Source organism: Rhynchophorus ferrugineus, unplaced genomic scaffold (genome assembly GCF_030347505.1).
Source record: "Rhynchophorus ferrugineus isolate W39M unplaced genomic scaffold, kcgeb_rfMv2 rfM3, whole genome shotgun sequence".
Taxonomy (NCBI): domain Eukaryota; kingdom Metazoa; phylum Arthropoda; class Insecta; order Coleoptera; family Curculionidae; genus Rhynchophorus; species Rhynchophorus ferrugineus.
The window spans coordinates 21,521,114-21,546,387 of record NW_027472582.1 but is presented as its reverse complement, the minus strand read 5'-3'; the positions used below and the strand labels follow the sequence as shown (position 1 = coordinate 21,546,387).

Genomic DNA, 25,274 nt, shown 5'->3' with positions numbered 1-25,274 from the left:
TCTTTTGACAACTTTTATTATTTTCTGTTCATAGTTTACAGTTTCTTAAGCTTAAATATATATATTAACTGAATAAAGCCAAGTACTTAATAAATTTTAATTTAAAAACATTCTTACATAAAAATATTTTACATTCAGACTAATTGAAGATAACCTAAATATTTAGTATATTTTACACAACTTGACAATTACTACTTTAATATAATAAATTGTTTTGATGTGAGAGTACGTGACTTCCTATGCCATTATCTTGCGGATAAAATTTTAAATAAATATGATGCACATAGATTTTTGTTGCTAAGTACACAGAATTAAAATTATCTGATAACTTTGGCCACTTCTCAATTTTATCATAATTAAAAAATCTATTAGGATACTTTATTATTTTATTTAAATATATAACAAAATTGCTATAATTTGTAAAAATCTATTTTCGAATATCTAAGTAAAGCACAATTTATAACAGGATATAAGTTAAACTAGGCACTTAATATGTATTTTGTATAAAAGCTAAAATATCTATAAAATTATAAGAAAACAATAAAAACAGCTTCTTCAAAAGTTCTTGTTGGAGTATTGCAACGTTTTTTTTTATAATCTGATTATAATAAAAGCAAATAATAAAATAATTATGTATTACTAAGTTAGTTATTTCTTAATATAATTCAATAAAATATATATGTGTATGAACCAACAATTAGTTAATAAAAAGTCTTATGCTGGAGCTGTGCAGGTCATCTGGTGTCGCCATAATTGAGATGCTGGTACCATATTAGCGCAAAATTCGCACGGCAGTTCTTCATCATCAGGACTGTTAGAGCGATGAGGTGGTGGAGCTACGAAATAATCATCATCGTCAAGTGCAGAAGAGGTCGTAATGGAACTTCTGAAATCGATAAATGAACTAAATTTATGTTAATTTATATTGTTATTGAAAATCAATTACCTGCTTCTTCGCGGATTAAATCTAGCCAAATCTGGCCTGCAACCTGTTTCATGTTGAATAAGGTCTTCGTGTGGGATGGGGGTATCGCAGAACTCACAAGGAATGACCAATTCAGTTGGTGGATTCCGACGTCTACTAGGAGGCTGTGGAGCTGGACCTAAATTACCCAATTTGTTAGACAATTTAATAAAATACAGTTTATATATAAATTTTTGCAGATATTTCTAAAGTAAAAGAAACGCTGAAAACAATAATAATACAAAATTAAGAATGCTATCAAAGTATATAGGATTATTTAAGTAATTTCGGTTTTCTTTTTACTCTTTAGGGTAAAAAATAAACATCTCTATTATATTTTAGTTTCTTATTACCACAGAGGAAAAGATTTATTGAGGTTTATGATATTTTGTACAACAAAACGTGTGTTAACTCAAATTTTGAAATATGAGTTGATAATGATTAAAAATAAATTTAAAATGATGGGATTTGATATATGCATTAGTATAAAACAAACACTCAATAGCAATTCCTAGTTTTGAAGAAATTTAGGAAAAAATTTACAAGAATTAATGATTTGGTTTAAAATCATAATTAAGAAGTAACCAATTTAATATGATTCAAAAAATAAAAATCCAACTGAAAATTTATAAAATGGACTTGTGCCAAGACTCAAACGCAAAATATTTTGGCAGTCACTTGTATCAATAATTAAAATGTGCCGTATCTAAAATTGTTTGATAAATATTTGAATAATTTTGTGGATAAAACTGTTTCACCGTGTCTCTTTAGTAACTGTTTGTTTTAGTTTCTGTGTAAAAAACGCGCCGCATGATTTTATTAATTAAAATGAATAAGCGAAAGGATGTAATACAACCATTACAAATGCCACAAAAAGCAGATATTATAATGATTTGGTGATGGTAGTTCACAAAAAATTATGTTGTGTGGTTATAACAGAAGTGTAACATTACTAACATAACATTCCTGCATCTTTAATAATAAATTAATATTCAATCGAATAATCCCAGAACATGACGTAATGAAATTAAATTACCAATTAGTATATTAAAATACCAAATAATATCAAACAACATATTAACAAAAGCAACAGTAGTTAATTTGTAACTAAACTAAAATAATTCTTATGGAAGTGAATTTATCGATTTATGAATCTGATTATAAAAAGCAGTAAAGATTTACAGTTTTATAAATAATGTATATTTAAATAGAAAAAATGTATCTATTAGTCATTAGTGATACAAAACCACAAAACAATTAAGTAGGATAAAAACAAACACTGAAGCATACACTCACAAACAATTAACCTTTGTTATGATTAAAATGATTCCTAGGTGCTGTACCGCTTGATCTTAATGGTATAGTGATACTGGCAGAATCATGAAGAAGGTTTCTAATGTATTCTGTTTTGCCTATTTAAGATAAAATTAAAGTATTTATATGTGCAACTGTTATTATAAAAATTGCAATCACTGATAGTTGATGTTATATTACATTTGCATCGAAACATTAGGTATGATGGAAAACAGTAATCTATTAAAGTTAAATGATTTTTCCTTAAAAACATTAGATAATACTTACAGTCCAATCTTCTAGAAATTTCCTTGTAACTTTCGACGTCCTTCTTTTTCAAACCTCCTCCTGGTTGATATGCAGCCGGTAGATAAGGTGTTGGATCGTAGTCAAAACCAGTGAATCGGAAACGTCTTGTTGAACCCGTATCGACATTAGATGTAGATGCACTACGTTGAGTAGTTGATTCCCATGAGGCACGTGGACCTGGTTCTAAAAGTGTAAATTGTATATAAAGCAAAGTAACACTTCTTTCGCAGCTTAGCGTTGGCTTCTGTGGTAGAGTTTCGCAATCGCAACCATTCCGTCGATGTTAGCTTTGTGGAGCTTCAACCAAACTGTTTTTATCGAAACACTGTTAATCAAGTGAGCGTTGAGTTCTGCTGTTAGATTTACCGCGATCGTTTTATTCAATTCAATCAAAGTTTTACATATTTCCTTTTTATGTTCGTCGGTCTCTGTCAGTTAACTTTGGATATCACCCAGTATTTCTGTCATTCGTGGATACTGTCGCTCGTGAAACATTAAATAATTCATTTGTTTTCGTTATACACGCTCCCACCAATCGAGCATCAACGATTTGTCTTTTTTCGAAAAGTCAGACATGTCAAAGCTTATAATACACTGAAATATAACAGACAAGTTTTGAAACGCACGTAACTGAGCAATACATACGCGACGCATCATTTGCATTGAGACAGTGTTGCCAACATGCAATAAGATGTACTATTATATATATTATATGGTGTTTATATTATTTTGCCTCAGTCATCATCATCAGTCTGTTTTCATCAGTATTAAAATGAATAATATATAAATATTTAAATGGACTGAAACAAGATGAGTCTGAGATATGACTTTATTTAAGATGTATTATATGCGATTATAAACGGCATATTTGTATATTATATAATCGCATAAAACATATACAGGTGGTCAGATAAATACTTTGGCTCACCATCAGTGATACCACTATAGCAAGAGAAATTTATTATCGTATAGTACATTCTCGTAGATGGTTAATGACGAAATTTTGACCGCATGTGAAAGCTGGTGTGTCCGTGAATTTTAGAGAAATGGAAAAAGAGTAATATCGGCCGGTGATCCGATTCTTGTTTTTGGAAGTGAAACCTTAGGTGGCGATTGTCAGAAATTGATTTAACGAGTTTCAACGTGGTCGCACGTCAGTTTTGGTGAGCTACGCCCAGGTGACCCGAAAACAGCTACCATGGATAATAACATGATAAAAATCCATGATTTGGTATTGGCAGGTGGCCGATTGTACGTGCGCGAGATAGCTAGTTGAGACAGTACGCATGTCAGGGCGCGATGGGTGCCGCGTTTGCTCAACGACTGAAAGCCTGATGCCACTTGAGAGTAGTGCTTAATGCTGTTTAAGCGCAATCCGAAGGAGCTTCTGCGCGTAAAAATGTGGACTCATTTGGCGAAGAAAAAAGTGCTCTTCCACCAAAACAACGCACTGGATCACACCCCCGCACTCGTCATGACCAAATTGAGGTACGAACTGCTGTCTCAATCACAGTATTCTTCAGATGCGGCTCCGTGCGACTTCTTTTTGTTTATGAGCGTGTAAAAGTCACTCGTCGGGTAGAAACTGAAATTTTCAGTCGATAATGAGCATCGAAGACGGTGAACGCAGTGGACGTTCAAAAGAGGTTGTTACCGACGAAAACATTAAAAAAATCCACAAAATGATTTTGAATGACTGTAAATTGATATGGAATGAAATAGCAGACTCTCTAAATATATCAACTGAACGTGTACATCATAGCATTTATGAATATTTGGGTAATGGATGAAACATGGCTCCATCATTTCACTCCGAAGTCCAATCGACAGTCATCCGAGTGGACTGCACACGATGAACCCACTCCAAAGAGCGGGAAAACGCAACAGTCGGCTGATAAGGTTATGGCGTCTGTATTTTGGGATGAGTATCAAATAATTTTCATTGACTACCCTGAAAAAAGAAGGACCATCAACAGCGACTATTACATAGCGTTATTGGACCGTTTGAAGGACGAAATCGCCGAAAAACGACCGCATAGTGCTGCTTCCCCAAAACAATATAGCGTGTCACAAGCCAGTGAAAACGATTCTCGTGACGAACGTATTCTCCAGATCTGGTCCCCAGCGACTATTTCCTGTTCTCAGATCTCAAAAGAATGCTCGCTGGGAAGAAATTTTTGTCGAGAGGTGATCGCCGAAACTGAGGCCTATTTTGAAGCAAAGGACAAATCGTATTGCAAAAATGGTACCAAAAAGTTGGAAGGTCGCTAAAATCAGTGTATCACCCTTGAAGGCAATTATGTTGAATAAAAAAACTAATTTTGCCAAAAAATGTATTTTACTATGGTAGGCCGTGGACTTTTCAATTGACTTGTTATTTAAGGGCTTTCTGTTTTAAATGTCAAAATCATTACATTAAAATAGTTAAAACAAAACTAAGTCATCCATAGATTACGTGAAAACTATAGAATTTGAGATTAGCTGCTTTTGTCATTAGACATCATCGCACCTCGTAGTATGAAATATACTACCAAGATAACAGTATATTTATTTAATGATCGGTGAATCATTAAGAATTATAAATGAATCAGTTAATTTATCAATATCAAATTATTCACTCTATGTATTTACATTAGGAACCATATTTTTATGAAATTATTAACAATACTTAACAAACTAGACAGATATAATATGCAGGATCACCATTATGGTACGTTTCCACAGCTATTTAATGGGGCAGGTTGTTTTCTTAAAAAAGCAAAATGTCACACGTGGCAACAAATGTTTTTTTTTATTACTCTTCGTGAGTCCACAATCTGCCCTATTGGCAATAAGTATTTCTTATGGCTATATTATATATACATGGCATGTAGAAAATCACTTCATTAAGCAATCTTCTGTATAAAATATTATCTTAATTAATTAGTCTTATTCTAAAGCTTATTCTAAAGTCTACATATGTCCAGTAATCAGATCAGGTGGTGTTAAACGTTTAAATCTACGCACTTCACTATCACGTCGCATATTTAGCTGATTAGCGAGTACATTGGGATGCACTGACACTGTTTCGATGTACTTCACACAAACACGATGAATTACACTCGTTATAGGTTCTAGAGGAATATCGCGTTGTATCACTTTATTTGAAATATAGTACGGAGCATCAACAATGGCACGCAACACCTTATTTTGGAACCGTTGAATGATGGATATATTAGATTTGCTGGCGGTACCTCATAGTTGGATTCCATATGTCCAAATGGGCTTGAGTATAGACTCATACAGCAATACCTTGTTATCTAATGATAACTTGGATTTGCGCCCGATGAGCCAATACATTTGATATAATTTTAGTCCCAGTTTCAGTTCCGTTTAGAGAGTATGTGCTTCTTCCAGGTTAGGCGTCGATCTAAATGCATACCAAGATATTTAACATGCTCTGCTTGGGGGAGTTGACGATGATTGATATTCACTGGCGGACATGTTCTTCTACGCAGGGTAAACGTTATATGCGTGGATTTTGATTCATTGGCTTTAATGCGCCATGTCTTCAACCATAATTGTATTTGTTCCAGGTGGGTTTGTAGGTTTATTGATGCTGTGACTGGATCTTCATGGGATGCTAAGATTGCTGTATCGTCTGCATATGTTGCCACAGTAGTTATTTTTGTGGTGGGCAGATCAGCCGTATACAGAAGATACAGTACTGGACCCAGTACACTACCTTGCGGAACTCCTGAATATATGGGATTTAATTCGGTATATTCATCGCCTTGATTTACAATAAAATGTCTGTCAGTGAGATACGATTTTAGTAACTGATAGTCCGGATGAGGGAGAAGTTTCTTTAGTTTAACCTGCAAGCCCGTATGCCATACTTTGTCAAAAGCCTGATATATGTCCAGAAAAGCAGCCGAACAATATCTTTTGATAAACTAAATAAACTTATAGGTCGGTAGGAGGTCACATCTTCTGGTATTTTTCCTGGTTTAAGAATCATTAATATTTTAGCTACTTTCCAGATATTAGGGAAGTAATTAATTCGTAGCATAGCATTAAATATAAATGTTAATAGTTTTATACCCTTTTCTGATAGTTCTTTTAAAATTTTACCAGTAATTAAGTCATAACCAGGAGCTTTTTTAATACTAATCTCTCTCATTATTGTATGCTTAACTTTTTTGACCGTTAATTTCTCGAGCGGTAAATCCATTTGAAATGGCGAATCTAGAAAGCTAGTAATTTTATTTTCCTCATCTTTATGTAGCTGAGACTGGAAAGGTTTAAAAACATTTTTTAAGTGTTTTGAGAAAATGTCGGCCTTCTCTTTATTGTTTCTCGCCCAATTATTTTCATTTGTTTTAATAGGTGGGTTATGCTGCTGGGATCTCCTAAGCTTTTTTGTTGCTTTCCACAACGAATAGTCTGTAGCCTCAGTTGATGTCAAGTTTTCTAGGTATTCTTGAATGCCTTGGATTTGTTCAATTTGGATTAGCTCTTTCAGCTCTTATTGCCCTATTAAATTTTCTTTTATTCTCTTCAGTCATTTGCTGTTGCCAATTTCGTCGTAGCTTTCTTTTTTCTGCTATCTTTTTCTGTATTATACATGATATATGTGTATTTTTTCTTGGAAATGTTTCACTGTTAGGAGTCGCGGAATATGCTGCCTCCTGTATATTTTTTGTAAGATTTATTGCTGCTATTTCTATATCCATTTCAGTTTGTAACGGTAAGTTTAGAGAGATATTTTGGTCTAAATTTTCTCTAAATAAGGGCCAGTTAGTTCTATTATTGCACAGAGAAGGGGGTTTATCTTTGATGGTAATTTTTGAAGAAATTTTTACTATTATTGGTGAATGATCAGAAGACAAGTCGAAACATGATTCTGCCTGACACTTTTTTGGATCAATATTTTTTGTAATACAGAAATCTCATTTGATCCATTAGTTTGGCCATCATATTTTCTAATCTAGAGATGTTGCTAGTTTCAGTAGGTTGAGATGTCGTCTCTCGATTTTGTGCTGAACCATTTTCAACCATTTGGGCATAAGTTATGTCTGATAGACTTGGTTTGGTGGGTAGGCTGGTAGGTGCGGATTGTTTTTGTTGTTGTTGATGCCTTTTTTCCCTTAAGGCAGGATACAGTTTCTGTTGTAGTTGCTTGTGAACTGCGCAACCCTTGTAGTTCGCTGGATGATTTCCGTTACAGTTTGCACATTTCACTTTTTCATCGCGAACTTCAGCTAGTGCTACCTTGATGGTGTCAAAGTCCGTCCCGTGATGTAATCCTTTTAAGACGAATTTAAATGTTCTCTCGGATTTTGGCCTGAATGTATGGTATTGGGTGTTTCTTTCATCTAATTCTTTTACAAGAACTTTAAAGTGATCCGCTTCGAACAATTGGATTTTAATTGTTTCATAGTTTTAATTACTCACTGTTTTAATTGTGTAGCTCGTAATAATGGTTTTTAATAGGTCATGGATGTGTTTTATTACTCCTACCTTATAGATCGTTATTGGTGGTGGTTTGGGAACAACTTTTTCAGGGCTTGGTTGTACATTCTCTTCAATTTCTTCCGACAGGTTGCTAAAGCTGTTTTTTGTCTCTATCGGTTTCTGTAACCAATAGTCACTGATTCTTGTTTGTCTCGTCGCGATTTCTTCTTCTGGACTTCTCAATCGTTTTTTTGTTAATGACTGTAGTCCATTCTGATGGTGGAGTTTACGTTATTGCTGGTTGTTCTACTCTTATATCAAAGTGTGAAGGTGATTTGGTTGAATCGCTGTGGTTTGCCATTTTTAGATTTTTAATATATTATTTAATTTAGTTATTTTTTGAACTAGTTTTTGACCAAAAATATTATAAATGAATTTCAAAAGGACTGTTGTAAAATAAGGAGAAATAATTTCAAAACACTAATAAAAATGAGATGCAGTCTTTTTGTCTAGTCACGTAAACACGTATTCACTACACTTTTGGGTCTGCTGAGAGACGGATAGCCGCATCTGTTATGCGTTTTTAACACCCAATTAAATAACCGTAATAAAATGCTGTTTTTTTGAAAGAAAGGTATCTTTCTAGAGTTTGGAGCGTATTGAAAATACGTCTTCACCCTACGAAGGTTGGAACCGAACTCGGCAACAAATGTGAAAACTATAGAATCTGGTGTTAGCTGCTTTTGTTAGTAGACATCACATCTTGTAGCATCATACGATCGATATAATAATACAATCAGAATATTAGTAACACAATAATATAATTATCAAAACATTATATTAATTTACTGCTCAGTGAGTCATTAAGATTTATAAATGAATCAGTACTTTTATCAATAATAAATTATTCACTTTATGTATTTACATCAGGAGTTATAATTTTAACTAGATTATTATAATTTCTACTCTAAATTATTTGAAAGGTGTATTGAAATACCTTAAAGTCGACAACCTCTACTTCAATACGATTTTCGAATTTCGATTTATCATAAGGTCGCTGCTGTGGCAAAAAGCCAGTATAATAATAGGAAATTGATGTTGTACTGTTTATATGCAAGTAATTGTTAAGAGATTATCCTCAATATCTCTAAAAAAATTGGTCTATTTAATGTAAATAATCTATCTTTATATAATTTCCCACATCCAACATTATTTAAAAAAAAAACTGTAGTAATTTAATGTCGGGCGAAGCAAACATACTGTAAAAATACTTATAATACGTAAATACAAAGATTTAAAAATAGTATATAAAGGTTTTTATTTTAAATTTAATATATATATATATATATATATATATATATATATATATATATATATATATATATATATATATATATATATATAAGAATAAATAATATTATTAGCCAATTAATAATAATTAGAAAGTAGATAGATGAAATAAAAACAAGTTTTATGTAAATGACAGGACGATCATCATAAATTTTGACAATTAAGCTATTTTTTATTTTATTTTTAAAACATTAGCCTTCATTGGTACCTGTATATTTTACTAGGTCAGTTAAAAATATATTTTTTTATTTTTTAGAAAAACTAACCTTGTCCTACTGTAAAACTGTGAATTCAATTAGTTCATGACCTATTTATTAGTTTTTGTTATGTTTTTAATAGAGACAATATATGGAATTGCATATATTGTATCTAGTATATTTGTGTTTAAATTAAAGGGCAGGTCCTAACTTACCATCTTTTAGCTTTACAAATCCATGATTGGAATCCAAATGAACCTGCTTATTCTTGAACATAACTAATTCCCCACATTCCAAGCATTTATCAGTTCTCGTGCCACAATAGTTTTCATGCTCTTCCAGATCAAGTTTTGGTAATTCAAGATCACAATATCTGCATGGTAACAAACCTAAAATTTGTAAATTATTTCATGAAAATTACAAAAAAAAACATCATAGTAATTTAATTGATCAAATATATTGTTATGTATTTAATTGATCTTTGTTATAGTCAGTTCAGCAAATAATTAAATCATAAAAATATTGATAAAAAAATTCTTATTTTATATCTTTTTGTTATAACTAAAATTTTTGTGTGATCATTAAAAAACACAAGCCTATTTGAAAACATTGGTTCGCCTAGCCATACCTTGGGAACCTTTTGGTTTAGTACCAGAAGAGTTATCAAGTCTGGGTATTAGAGGTGGCTTAGTAGTTTCTTTTTTAATAGCTCCATTATGTTGAATGTTCTGATTGGAACTTGGTTCTTGGTTAGGTGTGTTACTTTTAGGTGTTACTTTTTCTTTAGTTGAATTTAAACTTGAAGGATTTGAAATAGCTGTATTTCCATATCCATTTAACACTGATTCTTTTAAAGTAAATCCTGTATCAATAAAACTTCTCTTAAATTTTTCTTCTCTTCTAATGGCAGCTTTCTTATCTTCATTCTCCTAAAAAAATTACAGTATATGTTGATAACCATTAATTCTAGATCTATTTAAATTATTATTTACTTTTCTTTTTTGAAAATATATAGACTTTTCAAGAGCTATTGGAGGTGGACTTGGTTTTTTTGGTTTGGCACATTTTTCTCTATGCTTTTCATATTCCAACTTTGGTATGGGTTCATTGCATATTTTACATAAAGTTATATTTCTTGAACAATGCATTGTATGCATAACATAGTTTGACTGAGGTATTTCCTTTTTGCTTTAAAAAAATGTATTATTAGTGATTAGAAAATGACTTAAACTTCTTAACTTGCCAGTTGTTGCAAATCTCATGTTCAACATTATCCATTTTGCCACTAATTGCACTACAATAAATTTATTATTTGACTTTAAATTAAACACTAAAACTAAGTATCATAAAAAATAAGATTTTACACAAAGTTTAAGATCGAGAGTTTTTAGCAGACTGATATTGTGAACAAAAGTATTCACTTTCTGTATTTTTAGAATAGACTTGTATATGAGTATGAAACTATATTTAGATTTTATTATTAGAAAATTAGGTTCAGCAGCATTTCTTACGTGTTACTAAATACGTACTACACCTTTATCGAACAGTAAGTAACATACGTTTCCGCAATAATAACAAACTTTCTCTATAAACGTTGAAATATATGAAGACAAATTAGGGGAATCCCAGAGTGTGTTTTGTCACTGCCATATATTAAAAATATCCATTTGGTAGGAAACGTTATTTCCAAAGAATCATTACGAATTATTAAATATCACAATTAATTACATTTAATATTATATAATAGTAGGTACAATTTAAAACAATCAAATAATTACCACAGATTTAATGGGATTTGTACATTTAGAGAAATAATAGTAATGCCATCTTTTAATAAGAGAGACAAGTTGGTTCTGTCCACTATAATTGTTTATGTTACAAATATATATATATATTTTTAAATAAACAAATCAATTTACTTTTAACCAACTTTTTGTAAGTAAGAACAAACCTAAATGTCTAAAAATAAGTTTCAATTTTATATATTAGTATTACCTTCTCGAATTTTATCATTTTATGTTCATGCGCAATTGAAACCGGTGTTTTGCAAGATTATAAAGAAACAATTTCGTTAGTATTTCTTTCTTTTTAAATTACTCGATTATAAATTAGTATATCTATATTTAGGTAAGAATAATTTCTTTTAGAAACCATTAAAATTAAAACAATAACAACTCTGTTGATACGGATCTTTACCTATTAAAAACCGGTTGATATAACCTAAAGCTTTGTCATAAATGACATTTGTTTTAATCTTATGTAATGGATAATTCTATATTCATGAAAACTTATTCTATTTTTGGTTATCAGTTTAGTTGTTTTGATATTTTCGATAATACCTTTTTATTATTTTGTTTTATTCTTTATTGTTATGACAGTACTTTTTAATTGTAGATATGTTTGCAACTCAACTTGGATCTTTTCCTGTAAGTATTTATATATGTTATCAAATTTATGTATTATATATAAGTGTCTTAATAAGCATAAAATAATAATTTAAAGTGTTAAATTGCTCCTTCTGGAGTTATTCTAATCATATTTAATAGTATTTTTTGGATATGAAATATTCATATTCAAAATGGTTAAAATAAGTTTATCAATAGAATATAATGACTCTATATCAAAGGGTACCATGAGCAGGTATAGACAAAAGAATAAAAATACTCATGTGTCAAATTCATTTTTCAGTTTGCGTCAAACACTCAAAATACAGATATCCCACATTTTAACAATAATTCTGCAAATATTATGGAACAAAATAATGGTGCTGGTGATAGTTGTTCTGGAGGACTTGATAAAACCAAACTTATAGTAAACTATATCCCACAGTTTGCTACAGAAGGGGAGCTATTACAAATATTTGCTCCTATAGGCACTATTGAAAGTTTAAAAATTATGAAAGACTATAAAACAGGGTATAGTTTTGGATTTGGCTTTGTTAAGTATTTTAAGGAAGAGGATGCTGCTAAAGCTATTGAAGCTTTAAATGGCTTTAATTTCAGGTAATTATATTGTTGCATAAAATATTGCATCACTCGGAGATTTTTAGGGTAATACATTATAATATTTTTTATGTTTAAATGGAAAATTTTATTGTATATATAGCAACTCTTTGTTTTTTCACATCATCTACTTGTTAATATTTAATTTCTATATTTTTAGGAATAAACGTTTGAAAGTTTCATACTCTAGACCACCAGGAACAGACATGAAAGATTCAAATTTATATATTACTAATCTACCCAAAGATGTCACGGAACAGGATGTAGAAAATTTGTTTAAGGAATATGGTGAAATTATTCAAAGGACTGTTCTAAAAGATAAGCATACTGGACTTCCAAGAGGAGTTGCTTTTGTTAGGTAAGATACTTTGTTTTAAATTTGTTTACTAATTACACCTTTGCATATTTAAATAACAGTGCATTAAAGAAATCATTGAATTTCTAGAGAGAAAAAAAATTAAAGAGTTTTGAAATAATACAATTTTTTAATAATAGATATTTTATAGTTTAAAGTGATTTATTATTGACATTTATGTATTTAAAGGTATGCTAGAGGTGAAGAAGCTCAAGCAGCTATAGCTAACTTAGATGGCAAAATGTTAGAAAATGCAATGATGCCACTTAGTGTCCGAGTTGCAGAAGATCATGGTAGGCAGAAAGCTCAGTATTTGGATAATTGGAACCCCATGGGTGGGGGTTTTGGTGGACGGGGTAAGAGAAGGCGGTTTTAGTTGAATTGATTGTGAATATTAATTTTTGTTTTGTAATATTTTTGTATTTTTCAATAATTTATTACACCCTTTAAGGGTTTGACAGAGTAGAGTATCTGATTGTGATATTTTCAAGAAGTTTGATTTCATGTGAACGATTATCAATCATTACATATTTATTTGGAAATCAACATTCTTGAATTATTTTCTATCACTGTTTGGTGTATAGATACTGGGATAATTTGTGTACAGTGGCTTACAGTTAAATATGGAATTTAAACATTTCTTTATTATTATTTACTGTATGACAAAATTAGAATGATATCCAGAATATTTTTATAGGGTTAATAATAGTTATAATTCAACTATTAGACAGCTGATTTTTTGTAATGTTCTATAAACATTTGAAAATTGGTAATATTATTAGTCTGAGGTGTAACTTCAGAACAATGTATATAAATTTTTTGGTTTCCTCTACTATTTGACATTAATGTTTAGAAATTTTTAATATATTGTATCATATTTTTATGATTTAATCAGCTTTAGAATAGCAGCAATATTTCTTTTGACGAGTTAAATGGAAGGGGAGATATAACCATTGTCAATTTATAAAAAAAAGTTTGTCTGCTATGTAGACGTTTATTAATTTATAGATATTTTGACCTATTTATTTTTTTCACTTTATTAAGGATTTAGTTTTATTTTATAGAATTCATTAAATACTAATTACGATTTTCCACTGTTACCTAATTTTAGGCTACCCAGGCCTCAGAACAAGTATTATGCCTTTCAGAGATTTAACAGTTCCCACCAGACCAATCCTCCCTAACCGATATACCCGTTTCCCCACCTTTACCAGTCCAAATATAAGAAATTTGGGCGCAGGAGACACATTTTTCCAAAGTCCATTTTATTATTAAGTTTTTTTTCACCACCATAAGTCTGATGGAGCTATTCAACAGATCCTGGGCTTAATTAGAATGTATTGTGTTTGTTTTGTTTTTGTTAGCCGACTTACTATCTAGTGAGTTCCATATTTTGTCTTTATTTTATTTGTTGTTTTGTTTCAAAGTGTTTGTTAATTACGATTAGTAATAAATTTTCTTAAGAAATCTTTAGGAAGATATTAGCCTTATTCGATGGCATATTTTTTTCTCGGTAGTAATTCGGCATTTTTGTTTGTTTTCTCTAAGAAGACTGTTTTGTTTCACATTTCATACAAAAGACGTAATTATGATTTTATACTCATTTCTACTCGAAATGCACACTGAGATAGTATTTTTTAGAATATATTTTTTCATTATTATTAGGAGAAAAATTGACACTATGTACATAATCAGTCGTATCACCTATTTATTACATAACATTTATGAAAAAGAATTAAATAGCTAAACAATGTCGCCTATTTCCTTGTGAGAAATTTCTTCTAGCTGATCGGCAGCTGCAGCAAATTTTTGTCAATTTTTTTCTTAAAGCTGTTGCTTAATCGACGTTGTATAGTTTTATTTTTTTACTAATGTAAGTGTAGCACAGAAAAATATAAGTTAATTGTTGAAATCAGCTCTTATTTTATTTTTAAAACTTGTTTTCGAAGAGAAATGTATTAGAACTGTTGTTTTTATGAAAATATAATTTATTTGAAATTTAATTAATTAGTGCTAATTTATTTTTTATCGATTACTATAATTGAGGACAACATTAATTTCATAAAAATGAAAGATGTAAACATTATATTGTTAAAAAACAAAATTTCCTGAAAATATAGTCTATTTAAAACATACTGTACATATATTTTTTACATAACGCCTCATTAATAAAAATATAGACATTTAAAAATACAACTAAACGGGCCTTATTTAATAGCTCTTCAACTCCTCCTTCTTCTATCCTTGGGCCGGTTTTCCGTTCTGTCTTCGTCGCGATACTTGGATTTCTTATATTTCTCGTCTCGCGACGTGTATTTCTCATCCCGATCCTTATACTTATCTTCTCTTTCCCTGTACTTTTCTTCTTTGTCGTATTTTTTTATTTCGCGATCTTTTTTTTCATCATATTTCTCGTACCTGTCGCGATCCCTATCCTCTTTGTACTTTTCTCTTTCCTCTTTATATTTAGAGTCTTTCTCATATTTGTCATATCTATCTATATACCTATCGTTTTTGTTATCACGGTCGTTACTAATTGATCTAGATTTCTTCCTCTCCCTAAAACAAAATTTTACGTTAAATGGTAATTGATTTAAAAATTCCTATCTTCAGACTACTTAGACTTAGACAGTTGTAGTTTACCTTTTTCATCACAATTTGATAAAACGGGCATTGGAATGCTTTCCAAATTTCTTAAATAAGCATTCACGTATTAAAATGGACGGTTTGAGTTTAATTATTAATAACTGGAGAAATTGTTTGATAACACTTAAATCATCGGGATTTAACTTGGAATCTTGGGAATCAAAAATAAGGAAATTGATTCCATCTACAACTGAAACTTTCGAACAGAGCAGTCTTTTACAATTTGTGACTTGTTTCGACCACACGGAGGAAGACATTTTTAGACTGGGTTATTACCGGTAAACAATAATGGATCAATTACAAGAATTCAAAATATAAATGTTATGGATTAAAACAGGCGGATTATGCACATCAATAGGCTAGATGACTATTTTTGAAAAGCCACCGTATAATAATTATACGTGTTTACTTTATCCGGAATAAAAGTAATTCCTGCAAAAAATCGATTTCAAAACACCCGATTAAAAAACCTGATCCCGATCGATTAAAACGCCCCAAATCTGGGCGTGACGTAGTTGTTTTGGTCGCACTGGACGGCTTTTATGTGTAGGTTTTATTTATATATTTTATTAATTTTGGATTATAATTAGATATTCTAGGTGTCAGGACCCTTAAGGTAATTATACAACGGTAAAAATCCCAAACAAGTTGTGTATTTTCAAGGCTGGCATATCGGATTTCAGCAAATCAAATAGTTCGACGGGTTATACTTCACCAGGTTAAATGACATATACTTGACTGGATAATCTGATTTTATCTCATTTTTACAGCCTGGTATGTATGTTGTGGCAAACAGAAATTTCAAACATTTTATATGATACATACCTAGAGATAATGTATGACCAAATGTCGCCACTAAAGTCAAGTAAAGTAAAAGAAAAGCAGATAGCTTATAAGACTGTTGGCTATTATTAAAATGAGCTTCATAATTACAATTTGAGCGTTTTATTTACCCAAACATTACAAGGTAATTTGATACAACACAGAGCTGCATCATCAAATGTATATAATTTAAACTTTTTTTGCGTTCAAGTAAATAACACTAATAACTTTGAACTGTCTAAAATGGATATTTTGGTAGTCATGTCAAGTCAAATACATTTGCACCTGTATCTTCAAATTATCATCATAAAATTTTTCAGTAGGTTTGCTATCAAAGCAATTTTGATTTGTCACAATTCCCAAGTGGCGATTGTGTTATTATTATTCTATTCTTTAGAGTTATTACCTGCATTTATTGATTTTCTTGCCAAGTGTTATACAGATTGTATTTTTACTTAATGTTCTTCAGTATTCTATCACATTCCATGGTTAGTTTGTCTGGAATACTTACTCACCAGTTCTATAAAAATTCTAGTATTATTTTTAAAATTATTACTTTAGATAGTCAGCATAGACGAATCGATTGTGCAAATTTAGGTTATTTGCCTTAATAAATCCCAGTTCAATTTTTTCATTTGTTTTCTTTCCGTTGGTTGAACAAAACTATTTTTTAACTGTGAAATATAAGATAAATAAAACAAATAAAATCGAAGCGCGGTAAAAGCTTAAATGTTGGATTGGAGAAATGATGGTTATAAAACATGACGCCAACGGTGATGTAGCGCTTCTGATAGGTGTTTGACTTAAAATAGCGAATTTTGAAATGTACTTTTATTTCTAGTAAATATTAGTAATTCCACTTTTAATTTTAAAATAAATGTATTTTTAATAATCTGTCTATAGTATATCATTATAAATCAAATATTTTTGTGATTCTTTATTACAGTCATCTAGCCTATCACATATCCAATCTGGATATTTCGTGGAATCACAACAGGGTAATGGTATCTAAAGAGACGCTAAAACATTTTATTAAAAAGCGGTCAAAACATATATCTTTTTAAAATTGTTCTCCAGAGATTGTTTTAATGATTCTCCGATCAACGGCACGTGTCGAAGCAAGTGATAGAAGTTTATATAATGATCACGTTATGATCATCATACAGCATGGATGTTGGATAAAAATAATTACTAACCTGGTTTTTCTAATTTTATGAGGGGAGTTGCTTCTTGACCTTGAATAGCTTTTCCGCTTGTGACTCTTTTTGTGGTTTCTAGGTGATCGGCTCCTCGACCTATGTTTTTTCGTTTTTTTGTGTTTCCTATCTGGTGATCTAGTTTCTGATCTTGATCGTGATCTTTTTTCGTTAATTGGTGGCGGCATATGACTTCCAGATCGGCTATAAATATAAACGAAATAGTAAAAACGCTGATAATATTGTGTGAAAAAGTAATTCCAATAATGACATAAATAAATGATTATAACATTTAAATTAGCGTTAGGAACTATCGACTGTTTAGTAATTTACTATTTTTTACTATCGACTGTTTCAGTCGCTATATTTGGTCCGACTTATTTTACAAGTTATACTATCGACTGTTTCAGTTGTGTACTTTCAGTTACTATTTTCGGTTCTACTAGATTGATTCGATTGATTTTTAATATTCTGGCTTTGCCGTCTGCTAGTTCATCCGCTACCTTGAAAATAATGTGTCGAATTTATATATATGGTTTTTATGCTTTGTTTGTGGTAATTGTCTCCGCTGTAAATAACAATATATTGTACATTAATATAGCAGCATTTTGGAAACAATACTTTTTAAGATTATCTATTAATGTAATAGGACAAAAAATAAATTATGAATGATAAATAGTAAAATAATTTTGACTGCTTTGGCAATAATAGGTTATGCTCTTTTTTTAAATGTTAGAAACTGTTTTTAACTAATAATAATTTTAAGATATTAGTGATTAACGATAATTAAAATTATTATTCTATTCAAAAAAGGTAGAATTGGTTAAATAGTTGATAAAGATTGTTTGAAAAAATACGACAGAAATATTTAGTGATCATTACTCCATTCCTTTTTTAAAATCAAGTAAAATATTCAAAATAAATAAAATACTTTAAAAAAATTAAACCGACTTCAAAAAATAATTAAGAAATTCACTAAAAATTAAAAAATAATCAAACTTCACACTGATTTTTACCACAAAAAACATAAATAAATAAAATAATAGTAATAAATAAATAAAACTTATTTAACCTATCTACTATAAGTATTTTCTATTCTACTATATACACACAATTTAGCTTAATACCTACCTAAATCTATTTATCTATTTACAATATTATTTTAACTACTACCAACTGATCACTTTGAAATCGGTGCCAAGCCCAAACAGTTATATTAACGTAAATTAGGCTTTGTCAATTTATTTTTTTGTATACGTCACAAAATTATATTAGTTTTGTATTTTTTTTAAGAATAGAAAAATAGTCGAAGCGTGCATTTCACTGAAATAGTAATTAGTATTTTCAGTTGCTAGTTTTTTTACTATCGACTAGTTCGACTGTTCCTACTATTTTCGGTCGATAGTTCCTAACGATAATTTAAATATAAAGTAGCATAAGCTGCCAATGTTTTGGAAGTAATTAACATTTTATGTCTTAAAGGCACTTAAGTCGCGGTGCTTCATAACTGAAGTACAAATCATCCTGTTTTTGAAGTCTTATTTGATCAACACATCAAACAATTAGGCAGCCCAACATGGCATGACCATTTTTAAATCAATGAATCAAAATCTAGCTCGAATGTTTTTCCAATTTTACAAGCAGTATTAGTTCTTTCAACTGATTTTTCCCAAAAAAAAAATTGATTTATCAACAAAAGGCAGTCTAAAAGGGTGGATTACTTTTTCGTCCATTCAATAATAAAATCAGAGTAAAATTTACCTAATGAAACCACCCCATGCGTTGTGTGCAGATGTTTTTTGAACTGTTTGTGATGTTTCGTTTGTTGGAGAGTTGTTATCGCTGGCTCCACGTGCTTTAGCTCGTTGTTCCTGGTATTTCTCACACAGTTCCTCCACTTGTCGTTCCAAGTCTTCAATATTTGGCTGTGTAAAAAAAATCTATTAGAATTCTATAATATGCAGAGACAACATTTTGTCTCTGTTATTATACAATATATAGAACAATATTTAATAGAGAAAATTGACAATAATTCGAGCATTACCTTTGCCCTGTTATAAAGTTTAAGTGTCCTAATGCATATATCCCTAATATCACTTTCGGTCGCTCCGAAGAGAGTGAACCAATGGGGATTTTTTGGCAACGGTAATTTTAACTTTCGTGCAGTAAGATAAATACACGCACATGCTACAGTTTCTGGTTGGTACCTAAAAAATAATTTGAATGACAACAAAAAAGATGTAGCGTTAAAATAAAAGTAATATTTACCTAACAAAAACATCAGTCCTCAGAGAATCATTCATATAATTCCATGAATATTGCATTAGTTTTTGATTATTTTGGAACCCCAAAACTTGTAAGTACATTACTATTATCTGCAATTGAAGAAATACACTTTTGAAAAACTAGTTTTACTAAATGGCCTTTCTAACAATAATGATATTCTAGTTTTTTTAATTAACTTTGTCTGACTTGGACGCGATGTATGTTTAGGGCATTATCGAAAGTTTGACGACGCCTACTGTATGCAAGAACCACCATAAGTTATATCAGGCGAACAGGGCAGTTGTGAATTTTCTATTAAAAATAGCAAATAATCTAAATGTGAGGCGTAGTGTCGCCATAAAAACATTACATGATGTTTCAAAATAAAATTATATTTGTTAAATGTAATGAACCAAAGACCAAACATTTTAATTTGAAATGGGCAAAAAAGTTTAGAGATATCTTAAAAGTTTCACTTTAATAGACAGATAAACAAGCAGAAATGTAGCTAATGAGTCGTTTAAAGTCAGACTGAGAGGATTTACATTTGAACAAAGACATAATTCTTAAATAGCATATTTGTAGAGGAAAAATATTTTCGATTAATCTGTTTACTATTTTGGAACTTTGCGGAACACATTATTATTAACAAATGTTATAACTATAATTATAACAAGCAAAAAAATCCAAGGTAGGACAAAAGTTAATAAATGTTAATACAGAAATTATTAACCAGATAAATATAGAATGTAACTAACCTTATGTGGGTGTTTAATATGAACGCAAAATCCTAATTCTTTTAGAACCCTTCTTTCTGCGTTAATAACTAAACTTTTGTTGTGAATGTAATTTTGGTCCAGTATTACAGGTTGAATTGGCCTGTAAAAGAATGGAAGCACTGTGGTCGGAAAATAATAGCTGTACAAGAGCAATCTCTTGTATTGATTGCGGGAGGGGAGATAAAAAATGGTTTAAATGAAATAAACAAAAATAAAACAATTGAAATTTGGAGGCATATAACGTGGTATCAATTTAAAGGATTCCAAGAAACAATAAATATTAAAAAATATAAAAGAAAAATGGTGGGTAAGTTTAACCTTGTTATTATGGACTCCAATTTTCAAAAGTTTCCGATTTCTGAAGCATAACTTTCCGGAAGTTAAAATTAAACTAAACCACCATTTTTTTGTTACCTGTATTACTTCTGTATCACAATAGCCCATATACTCCATACTTATCTTACCTTTAAACAGGATTTTATTTATGTTACATTACCCAGTTACTGTTCAAGTCATGCTCTTCCACTATCAAACATTTAACGAATCTAGAAAATTTCTAAATAATTAATAGACAATGGTTAAAAATACATAGCGAGAATAATGTATGAAGTGTCCTGATCTTCATTTTCTTCATGTGCATTGTTCCCTTCCATTTTTTACCACTGTTTCTTTATATGGTTTGACATTTTTTGGTTTTATTATAAAGATTGAGAAAAGGCGAGTGCAGTATTTAAGAAAATAAATTCTTAAAATTAAAACCCTGAAGTTACATATATACATTAATGCTCTGTATATAGTCAGAGAAAAATAAATTACTTTTATAAAATGTAGTGCTTTCATATTCAATTACTCATTTATAGTTATACTTTGTATAATATAAACATTTTAATGGAACAAAAGCTTCAGTTTTGTTATTAACAGTTCTGAAATTTTCGAAGTTAATATAATGTGGTCTTCATTAATATATTCTAGTTTTTATAGTTAATATATATCTTTTCATTATCTATATACAAATGCATTTGTTACTATGATCACATATAAAGTGATGTAAAAGCAATACAGTTCAACAAATAAGACCTACTAATGAATTAAGCTGGAATAAATATTTTGACTTCTAGCAAGTGATTGTAATAACGGGGAACATTTTATTATTTCAGATTTAGTTGATATTTTTCATCATCCTTTATCTAGTATTTCTACATACCAAATAATAACGGAATGATTAAAAAAGGATTTAGTATAATACCAAAGCTTTTCACAGCTGATTGCATATTGTACATCTGCGAAGTGAAAGAGGGATTATTTCGTGTGTTCAGCGAGTGAATATAAAGCCTAATTTGTTAGTTATAATTAGAGCAACTTAATTTTGTATGAACGATTACTTACTAATAATTCCAATCTTTGAAAAAGAAATAAGGAACACAGGCATATAGGGTTACTTAAAATATTTTGACGTATTTCTTTACAGTGCAGAATTTATTTATTTATATCAAACTTCCATAAATGACAACAAAAAATTGCTTGAAATGAAATGTCATACTTTAGAACTATAAAAATATATTGACAAATAATTGAACCACTCATATTTTAATATATGCCATGTTTGTAAATTATTATTGCACTGAATATAAGATAAAAAGTCATGTTATTTTTGTCATTTAACCCTGAATACTTCAGGGTATAAAAATTACTGATTTAGTCACTTATTATACCTAAATATTAAACGCCATTAAACATTCGGTTTAATCATTAATATATGTATTTCAGCTATAAATGTTCATAACATTTCATTTTCAGCAACTTAATATATAGAGTACTTTGGACTCTATTGTGTTTTTAAAGCTTGTCTCAAAAATATATACTGAATAAAAATACGCAGCACTACTGGAACATTCTGTACATATACCAAAATAAAACTATCTGAAATCAAATTGATTAAAGAAAAGCAATAAACATTAACTTAGGGAAATATAGAATATACTTGCCTTTTCTCAAATAGAAATATAAACATTATTTATCCTGTTACCATTTACTTTTAAAATATTCCAAAAATTGTCGAACCATATATACCCAATGCTCACCAATAATCATTTTAGTCTCGCTTGGTGTCTGAGACATTTGGTGATTATTAACATATATGTAAGGCGCTTCCCACAGCTTCGTAGATGATGTGTTTTTCGACACACCCAGTACAATGTGAGGATTTTGGGAGTCTGTAATAACAACAAATGTTGAGTACCTTCTATTTTCTAATTTATAATGAAGAAAACCAAGTTAACGAAATGTATTATTAAATGTCTGATATGAATTTTTTAGCTCTTGATATAAGATAATTAATTTATGAACAGTGATATCTTAGAATGCGCAATTAAACTATTGGAAATTAGGGAGCTTAAACAGTTAATTTTTAATATAACCAATTAAAGAAATATATAAATAAAATAAACATAATTTTTCTAAAACACCCAATATTTAAAAGCACTTTAAGACAAACTAAACAAATCTTAAGAAGTCCACGTTGTATTCTTAAACATTTTATTATAAGATTTGTATATAAATTTTAAATATGAGGAAAAATGTATTGAAGAATCAAGTTCATCATGATGAAGTAGAGTAAACAAAATTATGTTCTGAAATAAATATCAACATACAAATATATCTTAATTTACATTTTTATACCTACATTATACAACACCTGCATAATCAGGGTATGAAGAATAATTATTGGCGTTTATAAAACAAACAGCAGTGAAACCATTATTAAGTTCCATACTACTTAATTTGCAATTTTTAAAAACTATGTGACTAATAAACCTATATTAACTATTTTTAGGTACATTTTTTAATAGCAAATAAATATGTATATAATACTACATATTTTTGCTGTTTGTTCCATCGAGAGTATTAAATGTGCCTAAACTAGTAATTTGTTCCTTGTTACAAAGTTGGTTTATGAAAACTGTATTAAAATTAAATATAGAAATCGTCATATATTTACCTTTAAACTTGTTTTGATTTTACATATCTGCTGAAATTATTCAGATATTTTAACCATATCAATTTTTACTATACTGTCTGAATGTAGTATTAATGATATTACTATAGGTAATGGTAGATAATATAAAGTTATGCTTCAGAAAAAGTTACTTTGTGTGACATTAATAAAATAATTTAGCATGTTGCTAATTTATAGAAGTCACAAAAATAACTCTAATTCACAAAAATTTAAAGAAATACTTACTTTCCATTATTTACTTGTTTGATATGAGTAAAGACATTAATAATATCTCGGACTTTTCTTGGAGCTTCTTCAATTTTTGAAGCCAGGCAAACACAGGCCATTGCAGTGTGTTCAACTGGATAACGAACTAAGCTTTTTGAGTAGTAAAATCTTTGAAGTAAGACTTGCCCAGTCGCCATTGCAACCTAGAAAAATGTGGCCAAAATGATATTAATATAATAAAAAATAACAATAGGATTATTTAAAGCGTTATAGTGTTTCATTTAAATCCTAACCTAAATTTAATGGTGATTTTTTATATAGATTTTTAATATTTAGCACTAAACAGGTAAAGCATTATTCTCACCTGAGGAAGTTTTAATAAAATTCCAGCAGTTTGAATTAATTCACAACCATAAATCCGCAGGTCAGTTTCTGCTTCGGCACCCAAACCATCCGTTTGAGATGGCGTATTTATTAACTTTTCTTCAGGCAAAAGCTGATTTTTCAATGTCAATAATACTTTGCCGTATGGTTTTCCATTACTTTTCGTAGTATTAATTGTGTTTTTTTCTTCTTTAGTCCCCATAATTCACTAAATTACGAAAAACCACAAGCACAACAAAATGGCACAAGACAGAAGTTCTAATGAAATGACAAACACTGTCACCACAGAGAAACTGTCACTTCTGTCGTCTCAACAACTCAATCGGTAATATAAAAATTATATTAAAAAGTATATTAAATGTTAGTATATTTACATTTATGTATATTTATATTATACAAATTCTATATTTATATAATTTTGTTTTAATAAATTTAATCAGGAATTATAATTTTAAGTTTTATTCTAAGTTTTATTGGCCAGTAAAATGTGACGTCAGATGATAGTCACATGGTACCGAACCAGATCCTGAACTAATGAAATGGCGTCATGGCAAACTGTTTTCCTTACAGATGCATGTAATAGTAATTTAAACTAAACGGTCAAATGCATAAATATATTTCTTAAACATCATAAAAAACCATTTAATAAATTTTTATACTGTTTATATTGGTACTTAATTTTAAATGCTTAGTTTTCGATACTTAATTGTAAGGGTTTATTATATGTAAGGGTTTACTATTTCCGAAAGAATATCGATATTTTTTTTGTATGTATCAAATAACACTTATATGGTGTGAAAATAATGTTTGTTATATTGATATATTACAGTAATTTTGTAAAGAACACTGAAAAAGTACAACATTGCGGAAATATACTATTAAATTTATAGATTTTTAGTAAGAGTAACTGTATTTGTTGTAATTAAGTCCCAGAGTAGTGGAAGATCATTAGAATCATTCATTAGATGACACTTTAGAGTTATTTTTCATTTACTACAAGGAAATGACTAAAATAGGACATGTAGTTACGGCTAAAATTTTGTTTTTGATAAT

General features: G+C 29.8%; 3 protein-coding genes across 12 annotated transcripts; 1 reads left to right on the top strand and 2 right to left on the bottom strand.

Annotated features, from left to right (window-relative positions):
- Window positions 1–371: 371 nt before the first annotated feature.
- Window positions 372–11,580, bottom strand: LOC143192758 (uncharacterized). Of its 6 annotated transcripts, none has more exons than XM_076398315.1 (9): window positions 11,545–11,580; window positions 10,793–10,843; window positions 10,542–10,737; window positions 10,178–10,478; window positions 9,765–9,938; window positions 2,546–2,749; window positions 2,272–2,376; window positions 947–1,103; window positions 372–886 (listed from the first exon to the last, which is right to left on the bottom strand). In XM_076398315.1, the coding sequence occupies exons 2-9, from the start codon at window positions 10,825–10,827 to the stop codon at window positions 715–717; spliced, it is 1,344 nt and encodes a 447-aa protein (XP_076254430.1). In that variant the 5' UTR covers window positions 10,828–10,843; window positions 11,545–11,580; the 3' UTR covers window positions 372–714. The 6 variants fall into 6 exon arrangements, with proteins under 6 accessions (XP_076254430.1, XP_076254429.1, XP_076254428.1 ...); XM_076398314.1 differs by lacking the exon at window positions 11,545–11,580 and adding an exon at window positions 11,084–11,205; XM_076398313.1 differs by lacking the exon at window positions 11,545–11,580 and adding an exon at window positions 11,079–11,188.
- On the top strand, window positions 11,078–24,670 carry Sxl (sex lethal). Of its 5 annotated transcripts, none has more exons than XM_076398319.1 (6): window positions 11,078–11,095; window positions 11,944–11,975; window positions 12,238–12,551; window positions 12,712–12,909; window positions 13,096–13,262; window positions 14,018–15,107. In XM_076398319.1, the coding sequence occupies exons 2-6, from the start codon at window positions 11,946–11,948 to the stop codon at window positions 14,179–14,181; spliced, it is 873 nt and encodes a 290-aa protein (XP_076254434.1). In that variant the 5' UTR covers window positions 11,078–11,095; window positions 11,944–11,945; the 3' UTR covers window positions 14,182–15,107. The 5 variants fall into 5 exon arrangements, with proteins under 5 accessions (XP_076254434.1, XP_076254435.1, XP_076254433.1 ...); XM_076398320.1 differs by lacking the exon at window positions 11,078–11,095 and adding an exon at window positions 11,119–11,219; XM_076398318.1 differs by lacking the exon at window positions 11,078–11,095 and adding an exon at window positions 11,385–11,484.
- On the bottom strand, window positions 15,011–24,494 carry LOC143192757 (cyclin-L1). Its single transcript, XM_076398310.1, has 8 exons — window positions 24,202–24,494; window positions 23,856–24,040; window positions 20,594–20,714; window positions 19,839–19,945; window positions 19,615–19,777; window positions 19,332–19,495; window positions 17,571–17,774; window positions 15,011–15,465 (listed from the first exon to the last, which is right to left on the bottom strand). The coding sequence occupies exons 1-8, from the start codon at window positions 24,421–24,423 to the stop codon at window positions 15,129–15,131; spliced, it is 1,503 nt and encodes a 500-aa protein (XP_076254425.1). The 5' UTR covers window positions 24,424–24,494; the 3' UTR covers window positions 15,011–15,128.
- Window positions 24,671–25,274: the final 604 nt, after the last annotated feature.